Source organism: Alternaria arbusti, assembly GCF_024043155.1.
Source record: "Alternaria arbusti strain BMP 1465 chromosome Unknown scaffold_7, whole genome shotgun sequence".
Classification (NCBI taxonomy): Eukaryota; Fungi; Ascomycota; class Dothideomycetes; order Pleosporales; family Pleosporaceae; genus Alternaria; species Alternaria arbusti.
Genome location: NW_026249947.1, coordinates 1,498,720 through 1,512,097, shown reverse-complemented (window position 1 = coordinate 1,512,097; position 13,378 = coordinate 1,498,720). Strand labels below are relative to the sequence as shown.

Sequence of the window (13,378 nt, the reverse complement as noted above, 5' to 3'; positions counted from 1 at the left end):
AAAGCAAGTAGCATACGGTTGCGGCGTTTCGAGACTCTTGATTTCAGGATGCTAAACAGCGCCCGGTCATTGTCAATAAAGCTGACATCGTTCTGAAGTAGTACCGTTTCGTCGCGTGTTCGATGCACACAAGCCATGAGGTGGAGTGTAGTCGATTGTTGCTGTGGGCCGCTCGCATTGGAGACGCCGGTTGCCATTGCCATACCGCCACCATTATGACGAGGGAGGCCTGTTTGATCCTGGCTGGGCCATTTGAAGGCTCTGAGTACGCTGCGACTGATGCGAAAGAACCAAGTCAAGATCCCACCGGTATATCTCTGGTTTTCAGAGCCACGCTGATAACGAACGACCGTGATGTTGGCTTCTGGTAAAGACTGCCGCATTTCTTGTGCCATATGATCAATGATATTACCCGGTCCGATTCGCGAAAACCTTTCCAATGCCTGGAACCTGGATTCTCTGAAGTCGTCGAAGAAGCGATCGCCATAGTTCTACGGTCAAGGTCAGTGAAAATCAATCGTAGGAAATTCTTTGCCAAGACACACATATTCACATCTTATCCGAGTCCAACCTGTTCGGGGCAGTGGAGGCTCTAGCCACCCCAGGTCGATGAAGATGCCATCTGTCAACAGCAAGACAAAATCGAGTAAGAGAAACACCGCGACTTTCGCTCCAAGTAATCGGTCAAAACCCAAGAGCAGATTGCGCGCCAGTTCCTTGGTATCTTCCTGCCACGAATGCCAATTTCGCTCCGTGTTGTCTTTAGTAGCAGGTAATGGCCTTCGCACGAGCGAAGCCCGCTTCTGTATTGTGGCTAATCTTTTCATGTAGACAGCATGCATGGCCACTTGCAGTGTTGTGTAAGCACTGCTCTCCGTCAAGAAAAGACGAATAGCTCTCGGATCCCTTGAATCTGCATCGATAAGTTGTGACTCCACCGTTTTATCTTCGACTATGCCCTTCCGGATCGTACTCGTTCGCCGGCGAAAGTTCATAAGGATCGCTGATACGCTGCGATCTCTTGCATTTCCTACATTTCTTGTCGATGAGCCAGCAAAGTGTTCAGCGACTCTGCGCGCATTTGCGCGTGTGAGGCGATAGGCTTGGAACTGAAGATGGTTATTTGCTTCCACATGGAGATTTTCCGCAAAAGTTTCCAAGGCTCGACGCAGACCCATCGATAGTCCCAAGTCTAGAGACCTGGTATGTATGCCCAGAGCCAGGTACAGGGGCTTCAAGAGCTCGTCCTCGGAGAGAATAGAGATAAGGATTTGCGTAGCACTTTCTCTTTGGTTGGACGAGAACCTGCTATCCTTGGAAAATCTCTCCCTTGAATTTCCTGGAGCGTTTTCATGATACAAAGAGTTATGGAACTTCGATGGTGATGATACGTTATGCTCATCGTCCAAAGTGGGAAAATCTGAAGTGTCCCAGTGGCTCTGCATCGCCGCGGCTGAAGTCAATACCTGGGATGCCGCTGCATCGCCGATCTCGTCGCCAATACCACCGTTTGACCCCCAAAGTTCGAATTGGAATCCGCAATTGCCCGCTAGAATTCCAAAGCTGAGGTTGCAAGGCCTTCGTCAATGTGCGTTCCGATGTTCGGGAAAGGTTTTGAGCAGATGAATCATTTGTGGACAAGTACCGAGAATTTGATCTCCGCTCGATTTCCGAGCTTCTTGGTCTCTGTACCCTACAGTGGGCACAAGAGGTTTGAGGTATTGGTATTCAATCTCTTGGAGAGGCGGATATGAAAGATACTGTATGATTTCCGCGGGAAAGGTGATGGAGAAGGCGTAATCGATCTTGATAGAAGGCTACGTCTTACCTACCAGGCTGAAGGATGGCTGGCTGAGAATGAGTAAGCAATGAACACATATCGGCTCAGCCCCATAGCTTTCGTCCTGTATTCAGCCTTGGAGCGACCAATGACAATTGGACAGCTCCAACACTCCGCGGAGTAAAAACGATTGCAGCTCTGTCAAAGCCCGAAATCAGCCAGCTCATCTTTTTGTGAGCGCGATGTAGCGGCGGATGACGGTAGTGAGCTAGAAAGCTGCTCAGGTGAAGATGGGTCACCATACATTGCCCATCGAGTAACGAGCTAGCCGCATTCGTTCTACCTCGGCTCCATCATCACAAGCTCCAACCGAACGACTCGCCCGCCCAGGTCATCAGAGCCGCCGACATCTCACTCCTCATCTTACGGACGTATCGGCACTTTTCTCAGCATAGATTTTCGACTTTCCGGGCAAGAACTCAACACCGGCTTCATAAGAGAAGAGAAGGAGCAAGGAACTCGACAAAGATTAGGCGTACTACGCGACTTCAGAAGCTACAATGGCGGAAGCATACCAAAAAGAGTTCTTCAACGTTTCCTTTCCAGCGGAATATGTTGCGCATGTCGAGATTAATCGACCGGAGAAGCTGAATGCTTTCAAAGAGGTGTGAGTGGACAACAATTCCTTTTTTTCACGGAAGGTCCGGGTTTATGGCCTCGGAATCCACGCGTATCACGTGTCATCATGAAAGAGACGGGAAGGAATCATATCAATGTCGCGAATTGCTGGGGACATCTATGCTATATGGTGTTCATATATTATCTCCAAATCGTGTATAGCCTATACGCCATAGGACGCACACATCCCACAACCCCATCTCCACAAACCCCCAACTAACGTTGCCCAGCATGTGGCTAAACCTCTCCACCATCTTCCGCCAACTCTCCCACGACCCCTCCGTGCGCGCCGTCCTCCTAACCGGGGCCGGCGACCGCGCCTTCACCGCGGGCCTAGACGTGCAAGCAGCCTCAGAAAACGGGGCCCTATCCACGCAAGCCGACATGTCAGATGGCGCCCGCAAAGCCAACGCCCTGCGACGCCACATCCTAGAATTCCAATCCTGCATCACCGACATCGAAAAATGCGAGAAGCCCGTTATCTGCGTGCTGCACGGCGTATCCTTCGGTCTAGCGCTGGATATGTCACTAGCGTGTGATATCCGTGTGAGTACGACGACGACGAGGTTTAGTGTGAAGGAGGTGGATATAGGACTTGCGGCTGATATTGGTACTTTATCTCGTCTTCCTCACTCTGTTGGCAATCTGTCATGGGTTAAGGATATTGCGCTGTCGGCGCGGATCTTTGGGTCGGATGAGGCGCTGCAGCATGGGCTTGTGTCCAAGGTGTACAAGGATAAGCAGGAGGCGGTTGCTGAGGCGACCAAGTTGGCGACGTTGATTGCATCAAAGTCGCCGGTGGCGGTGCTGGGGACGAAGGAGATTATCAATTACTCCAGGGATAGGCCGATTAGTGAGGGCTTGAACTACACGGCTGTGTGGAATGCGGCTATGCTGCAGACGGCGGATGTCAAGGATGCTATGATGAGTGGGTTGAAGAAGACATCGCCCAAGTTCAGCAAGCTGTAGAAAGGCCATTGAATGTGTTTTGGAAAGACCCTGGGATGCGATTATCATTTGAAAGACTTTTATCCCATACCATATCCGAGCAGCGAGACACACTTCGTTCATCGCGGAGGACGTCTCAGTGAGCAGCCTTACCATCCCATAGCCCACATACGAAAACATAAACCACCACGCATGGCAAGCAACCACTTTTGGACTTGAGAATTTTCATTGACTCTAAGCGCCTGGACGTGGTAATGCCGGAAGAGTCCCAAACCCATCCCGCATGAGCATCAATCATAACCCATGGCATGCTACAGAAGATGTGGAATCGTGATTTTCCCGTTACGCCCCGTTGCACTACCCAACATGCACTACCTTATCCCCTCGCCATGACACCCCAGCAGCGGATACGGTTGTCGGTGTATCCGGCGAACAGGGTCTGGCCGTCGGCGCTCCAGGCCAAGGAGACACACTCGGGCTCCCGGCTCTTCTTGCCAACCTCCATGTACTCAGGCTTGAGCTCGTCAACCTTGGACTTCTTCTCGAGGTCGAAGATGATGATGCTGGAGGCGGTGGCAGCGCACAGCCAGTAGCGGTTGGGGGAGAAGACAAGGGCGTGGATCTCGTCACCAGCGGAGAGAGAGTAGAGGTGCTTGGACTCGTTCAGGTCCCACAGCATGGTGGTTCCGTCCTTACCACCGGAGGCGCAGAGGGAGCCATCGGGCGAGATGGTGACGGTGTTGATGTAACCGGTGTGACCGATGTGGTCGGTCTGGATGCGGCAGGAAGCGAGTTCCCAGACCTAGATGTTGTCAGCTTCCCGAATTTGAAGTGGCTTGAAGCAGATCGAGTGAGGAGCGTAAATCAGTACTAGGTGATAATTGTCTCATAGCCGAAGCTCTGAAGTAGCAAATACATAGATATTCATCATATAAACAAGGAAACGGAGGGATTTGTGTAAACGCGGATGTACGCACCTTGACGAGCTTGTCCCAACCAGCAGAGACGATGACGGGGTTCTGGGGGTTGGGGGAGAAGCGGACGCACGAGACCCACTCGGTGTGGCCCTTGTCGGTGATGGTGTACTTGCAGTCACCGAGGGTGTTCCAGAGCTTGATGGTTCGGTCGCGCGATCCGGAGACGATCTGGCGGTTGTCGGCGGAGAAGGAGACGGAGAGAACGTCGTTGGTGTGGCCGACGAAGCGGCGGGTGGTGACACCAGTGGAGAGCTCCCAGAGGCGGAGGGTCTTGTCCCACGATGAGGAAAGAGCGTAGGCGCCGTCAGAGGAGATGACCTGTGCAGCAATTGTCAGCTCAGCCGTCGTCGCTTCCTAGCTAGCCAATTGCCCAATTTTGTGGTGAACGTACACAGTCGGAGACAATGTGGGAGTGACCGTGCAGACTCCTCTTGGGGTAACCGTAGGAGGTCTCGTCGCGGGTCAGGTTCCAGATGATCAGAGTCTTGTCGCGCGATCCGGATAGGAGCATGTTGGGGCTAATCGCGTGTCAGTATTGCGCATTCGTGCATTTTCCCTCTTCCCGCGTATACGCACTTCTCCAGGGAGGTTGCCAGGGAGGTGACCCAGCCGGAGTGGCCCTCGAGGGTGCCACGGAGTACGAGTTGCTCGGCCATGATTGCGATGAGTGGCTTCTGCTTGGGATGGACGTAGGCGCACTCGGGTGTTAATAGTTGTTCGTCGAAGAGCACTGCGCACAAAGACTGGAGGCTTCAAAATTCCAAGGTTGATAGGCGAACCACTAGCGTCGTTTGGGCTTAGCGTGGACCGTCAGCACTGGTGCCCTTACTCGACATTTGACCTCACTTGGACATGACATTGTCAAGCCATTAACTAAGTACCTGGAGTGAGTAATACAGCCCTAATGAATAGTGGTTTACCACATGACGCCACTCCACGCGATATCTCATCCTCAGCAACTCACTCCAAAGTCAGGTATAGAGGGGTCAACTTGCTTGCGCGTATCTCACCTCTACGTTACGTGCCACATTATCGCTTACATTGTATAAGCATTCGCGTTGATTCTATTTCTGAAGAATTGCATCAGTGCACTATCAAGACTAGTCAATGCATCTCTACTCGTTCCTTCCTTAACTTCACAACCTCTATCCAAAGCCGACTAACTCCGGTTTTCCAAGTCTTATCTCCGCGCTCCTTCCCCACCATAGAAACGTACACAAGCATAGAACAGCATACCTCGCATGTGATAGATGATGACCTGATCCTGTTCTTGATCTCATGCGATGACTTACACTCACGTAAATATAAGACTAAGTCTCTACCTGACGTGAAACCCTCCACTTGCTTCCATCAAGATAATATCCATCTCATAATACTCACATACCACACTATCAAACATTCCTCCAAAATGACCTCCCCCGAAACCACCATCCTCCTCCTCGGCGCCGGCGAACTAGGAACAGCCTTCCTCCCTCACCTCACCGCCCTCCCCAACACCCACATCACCATCGGCATCCGCTCCCCATCCAAATACACTCACCTCCAATCCCCCAACATCTCCCTCACAGCCATCGACCTCTCCTCACCCTCTCCCTCCCTCGCCAAAACCTTCTCCGCATACGACATCCTCATCTCCGCAACAGGTTTCGGCGCCGACCCCAGCAGCGTCCTCAAGCTCGCCGAGGAAGCACTGCTAGCCGGCAAGATCAGAAAAGATCAGGGGAAAGGGAAGTTATGGTTCTTTACCTGGCAGTGGGGTGTCGATTACGATGTCATTGGTGATGGAGAGGGGCTGATGCCTTTGTTTGGTGCGCAGCGCGATGTGAGGAATTTGTTGCGGCGGAAGGCAATGGAGAGTAATGTCAAGTGGACGGTTGTTAGTACGGGGATTTTCATGTCGTTCCTTTTCGAGCAGTTCTGGGGGATTGTGGATCGGAGTGAAGAGGGGGAAGGAAAAGTGGTGGTGAGGTGTTTGAGGGAATGGGATCATAAGGTTACTGTGACGGATGTGAATGATATTGGACGGGTGTTGGCGAGGGTCGTAGTGGGGGATGTGGAGGCTGAGGACCGTGTATTGTACATCGCGGGCGATACGATTAGTTATGGGCAACTGGTTGACATCGTCAAGCGGGTGAGCGGGAAGCAGGTTGAGCAAGAGGCGTGGGGTCTTGAGCATTTGAAGAACGAGCTTGACTCGGCGCCAGAAGATGGTATCAAGAAGTATAGGCTGGTATTCGCCAGGGATGGTGTGTGGTGGGAGATAAGCGGGACGGTGAATAAGGCACTGAGCATGGACATGATGGATGTTGAAACGTTTGCCAAAAGTCTGTTCAGTAGATAGAAGGTGGTCGGCAACTAAAAGCAATGAGCGTGTTGTGAGTTTCGATATAGATTTCGTAAACCGCATTACGTATAATTACTGACGAACTCTTTGACAAGTAATACTACATGAGCGTGAGCCGAAAGCATCGCGACAGCCTGGGGATGGGACGTACTTGTTCCCAAGTGCCTTCACAGCCGTCTTGCTCTCGCTTCCCCTAGCGTATGGTCGCAGCCTGCGCTATACCCTCTTGATCCGTGTCGGGACTATGGCGTTCGCGCCTGTAGCTGCTCCACCTCCTTCTCGTCCACCACCCCTCATGGAAACTCCGGGTATATCTTCATCGTTCTGCCTCTTCCTCTTCATTCCCGCCTCAAGGGCCTCAGCTGCGTAGTTGTCGTGACCAAAGGCAGGTATCATTCCTCCATGTGCACCAGGTCGCTCCTAACGTCCCGGTGGTCCAGGAGGGTATCTGCCAGGAGGTCCGCCAGGGGGCATTCCCATACCGCCTGGGGGTGGATAAGGCATTCCTCCAGGGGGTGAGCCTGCCTGTCCTGGTGGTGGGAATGGGAAGGGCGGCATTCCTTGGGGTGGGCCGCCTCCCATGTGTGGTGGTGGAAAGGGCGGCATACCGCCAGGGCCCGGGGGCATACCGTTTGGCGGAGGGAAGGGTGGCATTCCGTTGGGTGGCATTGGAGCTGTCGCGCTGTCAGTATGGGATCGTGTGTGGTAACTGTGCGGCAACGTACGACCTCCGCGGCCCATGAAGTTTGGAGGCATTCCACCCATGGGCGGCATTCCTGGCGGCGGGAATCCAGGCATACCCATCGGTGGCATTCCCATTGGAGGCATTCCGCCCATGGGTCCGCCAGGGAAGCCACCAGCCAGGTTCTGTTGGAACAGCGGGTTGGCCTGTCCTTCTGTGTTGTATGCGTCGGTGATACTATTGATGACTTGCTGTGTCTGGTCGCTCGATATCTGCTCGTAGTAGGCCTGGACGTTGCGGAGGTGGTTGCGGCCGTTGTTGTGCGCCTTCCGCACGCTCATACTGTCGTGGGTGAGGTAGACATCGCAGTAGTCGCAGAAGAACTTCGGCATCGTGTACAAGGTGCTCGTCTGGGCGCAGAGATGGAAGATTCGTAGTAATGGGGTTGGTAGCGAAGTTGCGCGTGGAGTACTGAGCGCGTCGCAAGAGCTAGAACTGGAAGAATCCCGTCGGCGATAGTTGCGCCGATGGTCTTGGCAAGCCTCATCGCCCTTTCACGTGTTCCATCCTGAGTCCACACCTTCCACATCATGCATCGCTACCCACGCCATATCGCATCGATGCAAACTAAGCACTATTCGAATTGAGCTCTTTAAATCAGGATGTGCTCGTAGGAGAGATCGAATTTCGCATGCAAAGGCTACAAAGGTCGTCCTTTTGAATCCATCCACGGCTCCGTGAGGGACGCGTCCAACAGTCTCTCATCGAATCTTCTACCACCATCCTCTATTGAGGATCATGAGCCGACACCTCAATCTCCACCCTCATAGCATCCTCGCCTAGTTTGACAACGCCAACACACGTCCAGATAGGCTGATGGTCCGGCATCCATTTTTTGAAATTCCGCACCATAGCCCCCAAGGCCTCATTGTCCATAGGAATGTGGTAAGAGTTTACGCGGAACACCTGCGACCAACCCTTCCCACCAGCGGTCTTCAGAGCGAGTTCCACGTTCTGGAAAGCTTGGTCGATCTGTGCGTCGATGTCTGCCGGAATGAGTCTGGTCATGGGATCCCATCCACCTATAGTCGCAGTCATCAGTTTGTGGAGCTCAAGGAATTCATGGGTATGAATTACCTTGGCCTGCACACTCGATGCGGTCACCGATCCGGACTGACTGGCTGTAACTAGTGTTCTCTCTGGCCGACTCGCCCTTGCCGGGGTAGGCGTAATACTGAAGATGCGACATGTTTTTGCGGCTATGTGCGTATAAATTCAATCTTTGGAGATTCCGCACGTATCGTAACATTGCGGTACCGCAGCATTTATAGGTACCAACATTGGCATATGACGCATATACTAATCATATACAGTCCGGCTGACCAAGCTCGCAGGGAGCTATCGTTAGCTGCTTGGGTGGGCTCGCGGCTCCTTCTCCGCTGCTCCGCTATACCACCGCGTCCGCTACGCAATCCACAACACCACTCCGTCGTATATCATACAACTATACGTAACATAAGGATCTGATCTGGAGTACGGTAAAAACAATACCCAGGTTCAAAGACTCGTTTATCAAGTCAAGGGAGCCTGTCTAGTTGGCACGACCGATAGCCCAAACACCTACAACACCTCAGTCCCCTTTGAACGAGTATCGGTGTCCAGAACCAGACTGTCATAAGATTTACCGCAAATGCGCTATAAGCTGTCAGTATCATGCAGTAGGAGGTCACATCATAACATACCAGACGTCGCTCCGAAAAGTCCTTACGAAGCTCCAACCACACTTCCCGGTCCGTACAATCCGGCTTGCCTTCCGATGTGGACCTGCATTGAGGTTGTTGCTCTGAAATTTGCTTCTCTGTCGCCTTCAACCAAGGCTTCGGCAATGGCCAGTCTGAGAAATGGACGAACTTAGCTTCCTCTATCACTTCTCGTGCATTCCAACTATTTGTTGGCGAACCAAGATACGCTTCACGCTCATTGGCCTGTTGACCAAAGGTGCGAGTCAACAGAGCGTATCTGCGAGGTAGGAGCGCCAGGGCAGAGTTACCGAACACCTTGTTCAATATTTCCATATCGTAATCATTGCCTTCGTGGTGTTCCATCGCGTCCTGCACCCGTTGCCAGCTATCTTCCGACGGCTCGATGACTACAAGCAAAGACGACAGGAAAAACCGGTCGAGCCAGTATGCGCGAGGCATTGCGACTGGAGTTGTAGGAAGGAAGAAGAGCTCATCCATGTTCTGCTACTCATTAGCCAGTGTCGTGATTAGGAGAAAGAAAACGGCCTACATTGAACAGCGTTCCATCAGAATCCAAAGCAATGACGCGCTTATACTGAGTCTGGTTGAATGCTAACAGCTTTGTATAGCTATCCTGCCAAGTCGTATCATTCTTGTTCTCGTAAGTCTGCACTTGAATAGGACTTAATCGTGCCCCATATCTACCCCGAGCCCGAGCAAGTAGCTTTCCTTCATAGTTGGTAGCATCCGTCTCATCTTCGAATACACCACTAGACACTTCCCATTCTTGGGGATACAGCATGAGGAGTTCTGCTCTTGTTCCGTGTCGTCTGAGAGCCTCGAATATCATGAGAGAGTTGCAAAGATAGCTTGCATCTGTCACGTATTGTACGTATGCGTAGTGTGTCCAAGTTACGTTCTTGCCTATGGCTGCGGGTGGGTACGGCGCGCGGTTCTTTGCGGAAGTATAGTCAGGTTGAGGGGACTGTCGGGATGTGGATAGTCTGTAAAGGTTTCTTGCGAAGACATATGCTAGCAAGAGTGTTACTCCTACAATGAAGATGGCGCAGGGCTTACGAGTCGTAAGCGCAAAAAGACGTCGCATGGAGAAAGTCAGATGCGCTATCCGAATGATGCATGAAGAAGAAGGTTGGGCGGAAGAACTTAACAGAATGGCTAGTGTGCAAGCGAGACTCTGGTGTTTGAACACAGTCTGGAAAACTGACAAAGGCAAGCGCAAGAGATCTCACTGTCTGCTCGTACTTGGTGAATGACTGGATTCAGTACCTACGCAGATGCGGGTAAACCGTGAACGTACCACTGTGAAACAAACAGTAGAGAGGCCATATCGCACTGTTCGCTCTCGAACCGAGTGAAGGAGAAAGCATACTACGAAACGGAGTCTTGTGACAAGGCAAGAGATTCCAAGACTGAGCGGGTATTGTCTCGCAGTCAAATTTACATTCTTCAGCCTGCTAGCACGTCCACTGTCGTACACTACCGGAGCATTGACTGTTAGCGACGTATCCGCCCGTATCATTCCAATCTTGCGCAAGAATGGTGTGATACCCTCAGGTTCAACAGCAAGGTGATAGGAATGAGGCATGGCTGGTACTTGACGCTTGGGTAGAGAGATCAAGTATAGACCTTCACAAGCAGCCACGAAGACGCATGCTACAATCGCTGAATCATACCTGCCGGGCTGAAAATCATTATGAAGACCTGTAAAGGCGCGATCCTTCCATACGCTATAAAGTCATTGTTTCGAAATTCTGCCCTTTCGCACGCGGGACCGTTAGTGGAATTATTCGCAACGTTCCAATCCGCGACACGAGAATTGCCCAAGTGGTGGTTTTCACCCCCATCACCCCACGTTGTACAATGACGCAGACATTGATCGTCGCGGTACCAGGGGACGAAAACAGCTCTGCGGGGCAAGCTCTCCCGTGATTCAATGGGTACATGCTGGCAGAGTGCCTAGTCGACGCTTCCAATTCATAGAACCTTTCGCCATCCATTGGAGAGACCGTGATCCGGTCGATGATCTGTTTGTGAGCAGCTGCAGAGTTGACAATACTGTAACTATCGCTGAATACATTATTTGATGGCATAGAAACGGGTTTGGCAACTGTGTAGCCGCGCTGAGCGGTTGAGTGTGAACCTTGTACGTGCTGTGCTAGTACGGGAAGGGACTCAAGCAGCGAGAGATGCCTGCCGTGCGATAATGCACGACAAAACATGCTTACGCCCAGCATTCCAATGCGCAAGATATAATGATGCGTCGTACGGCAAGATGCGCATTTCGCAGTCTTCCTCCTTCAACATACTCGTTGCAAAATGACGGGCAGCGTTGACGATGGCGGGGCCAGCCCCACGCTGAGCAATTACAACAGCCTCATCGCGATTGGCGTACCAACCGCACTACTGCTGACACACCTCATCCGTGTCGCACTGCAATGGTACCGTCTATCGCACATACCCGGTCCCTTCTGGGCATCAATATCCACCTACTGGATCATATCGAAATCGCTCAGAGGGCAACTGCCTTTCGCGACGAAAGAACTAACCGACAAATATGGCCCGCTGGTACGCGTCAGTCCAACCGATCTGGTCACCAGCGATCCAGACATTGTGCGCAGAACAACAGCAGTGCGGTCTGAATACACACGAGGGCCATGGTACGATGCAATGAAGCTGGAGCCTGGACGCGACAATCTCTTTTCGATGCGCGACGAGGCGGCGCATTTGAAGTTGAGGAATAAGATGGCTCCTGGCTACTCTGGGAAGGAGAATGAGTCCATGGAAGGCACTGTTGATGAACAGATTGCTGCTTTCATCGATCTGATTGAGACGAAGTACATCTCGAATGCGACCGAATACCGGCCTATGGATTTAGCGCTCAAAACGCAGTACTTCACACTGGACGTCATCAGCGCATTGGCATTCGGGAAACCGATGGGTTATCTAAAGCAAGACGTCGATCTCCACGATTACATCAAGATCACAACGACATATGTTCCAGTTATGATGGCGCTTTCGTACGTGCCTTGGCTGGCGAATCTGCTACATTCGCGCCTGTTGAGAGGCGTGCTTCCTAAAGAGAGCGACAAGCTCGGCTTCGGGGCCTTCATCAACGTGGCTAGGAAAGCGGTTGCGGAAAGATTTGCATCCGAGGAGTCCAAGCCAAAGTCCGACATGCTTGGATCTTTCATTCGTCATGGGCTTACGCCGGAAGAAGCATCGAGCGAAGCGCTCCTGCAGATTATCGCTGGTAGCGATACTTCGGCGTCTACGATTCGCGCTGTGATGCTGCATACGCTGACCAATGCGTCTTCTTATAGAAGACTGCAAGCGGAGATTGACGACGGTATCGCTGCTGGGACGATTTCTTCCCCTATTACGGATGCTGAGGCGCGACAACTACCGTATCTTCAGGCTACTATCAAAGAGGGCTTGCGCATTCTGCCTCCAGCGAGTGGGTCGAACTTCAAAGCCGTTCCTGCAGGCGGTGACATCCTTGCCGGCAAATTCATTCCTGCAGGCACGCAAATTGGGTCTTCCTATCTCAGCATTCAGCACTCTACAGATATCTTCGGTCCAGATGCTGAGCTCTTCAGGCCAGAACGTTGGCTGGACGCTTGTGAAGATCATGCACGTCTTGCGCACATGGCCAGTACCGTGGACCTAGTCTTCCACTACGGAAAATACAAGTGCTTGGGCCAGAACGTCGCGTTGATGGAATTTAACAAAGTATTCGTGGAGCTACTGAGGAGGTTCGACTTCTCGATCGTACATCCGCATGAAGCGGCGAAGATATACAATGCCGGGATGTGGATTATGGAGAACTTTTCGGTCAGGGTCACACGACGTGCAGTCTGATTAAGACGTGACCAGGGCTGAGTGAGATGCGCTTCCCATTGCCGTAGTGCTGATGCACTTGTTAGGTCTTACGGCGGGTTGCGGCAGATGTCGACATAACGGAAGGGAGGGAACCGACATGTCACCGAAAGTATCGGAAGCAAGGTTCATGTCATCAATCTCGGCCTCCGGGTAAACCATGTCTTGTATTGACGCACTTCAAAACCAACGTCCGAACAAATTGAACAATGTATAGCCTGCTGTGTAACTTGACAGTTTAGGTGAATGTGATGAGTATTACGACTGTAAGACGTAATGGAATCGACCACTACAGGCTCAATGCGCACCTCATAGATGATGACGACTCCA

The 13,378-nt window shown here is 52.0% G+C and overlaps 7 protein-coding genes across 7 annotated transcripts; 3 read left to right on the top strand and 4 right to left on the bottom strand.

The window, feature by feature from the left end:
* Positions 1-2,340: 2,340 nt before the first annotated feature.
* On the top strand, positions 2,341-3,427 carry J4E86_006307 (putative secondary metabolism biosynthetic enzyme; the record flags this gene model as incomplete). Its single annotated transcript, XM_051446837.1, has 2 exons — positions 2,341-2,447; positions 2,689-3,427. 2 exons carry the CDS (start codon positions 2,341-2,343, stop codon positions 3,425-3,427), a joined length of 846 nt encoding a protein of 281 aa, XP_051302412.1.
* Positions 3,428-3,782: 355 nt separating this feature from the next.
* CPC2 (cross-pathway control WD-repeat protein cpc2) lies at positions 3,783-5,039 on the bottom strand (the record flags this gene model as incomplete). The annotated part of the gene is made up of 4 exons (XM_051446836.1): positions 3,783-4,208; positions 4,384-4,701; positions 4,775-4,901; positions 4,960-5,039. The coding sequence occupies 4 exons, from the start codon at positions 5,037-5,039 to the stop codon at positions 3,783-3,785; spliced, it is 951 nt and encodes a 316-aa protein (XP_051302411.1).
* Positions 5,040-5,791: 752 nt separating this feature from the next.
* On the top strand, positions 5,792-6,724 carry J4E86_006305 (uncharacterized protein; the record flags this gene model as incomplete). The annotated part of the gene is made up of 1 exon (XM_051446835.1): positions 5,792-6,724. The coding sequence occupies one exon, from the start codon at positions 5,792-5,794 to the stop codon at positions 6,722-6,724; it is 933 nt and encodes a 310-aa protein (XP_051302410.1).
* A 423-nt stretch (positions 6,725-7,147) lies between these two features.
* Positions 7,148-7,801, bottom strand: J4E86_006304 (uncharacterized protein; the record flags this gene model as incomplete). Its single annotated transcript, XM_051446834.1, has 2 exons — positions 7,148-7,401; positions 7,453-7,801. The coding sequence occupies 2 exons, from the start codon at positions 7,799-7,801 to the stop codon at positions 7,148-7,150; spliced, it is 603 nt and encodes a 200-aa protein (XP_051302409.1).
* Positions 7,802-8,195: 394 nt separating this feature from the next.
* Positions 8,196-8,658, bottom strand: J4E86_006303 (uncharacterized protein; the record flags this gene model as incomplete). The annotated part of the gene is made up of 2 exons (XM_051446833.1): positions 8,196-8,491; positions 8,547-8,658. 2 exons carry the CDS (start codon positions 8,656-8,658, stop codon positions 8,196-8,198), a joined length of 408 nt encoding a protein of 135 aa, XP_051302408.1.
* A 371-nt stretch (positions 8,659-9,029) lies between these two features.
* J4E86_006302 (uncharacterized protein) lies at positions 9,030-10,001 on the bottom strand (the record flags this gene model as incomplete). The annotated part of the gene is made up of 3 exons (XM_051446832.1): positions 9,030-9,104; positions 9,152-9,652; positions 9,702-10,001. 3 exons carry the CDS (start codon positions 9,999-10,001, stop codon positions 9,030-9,032), a joined length of 876 nt encoding a protein of 291 aa, XP_051302407.1.
* A 1,487-nt stretch (positions 10,002-11,488) lies between these two features.
* Positions 11,489-13,030, top strand: J4E86_006301 (uncharacterized protein; the record flags this gene model as incomplete). Its single annotated transcript, XM_051446831.1, has 1 exon — positions 11,489-13,030. One exon carries the CDS (start codon positions 11,489-11,491, stop codon positions 13,028-13,030), a length of 1,542 nt encoding a protein of 513 aa, XP_051302406.1.
* Positions 13,031-13,378: the final 348 nt, after the last annotated feature.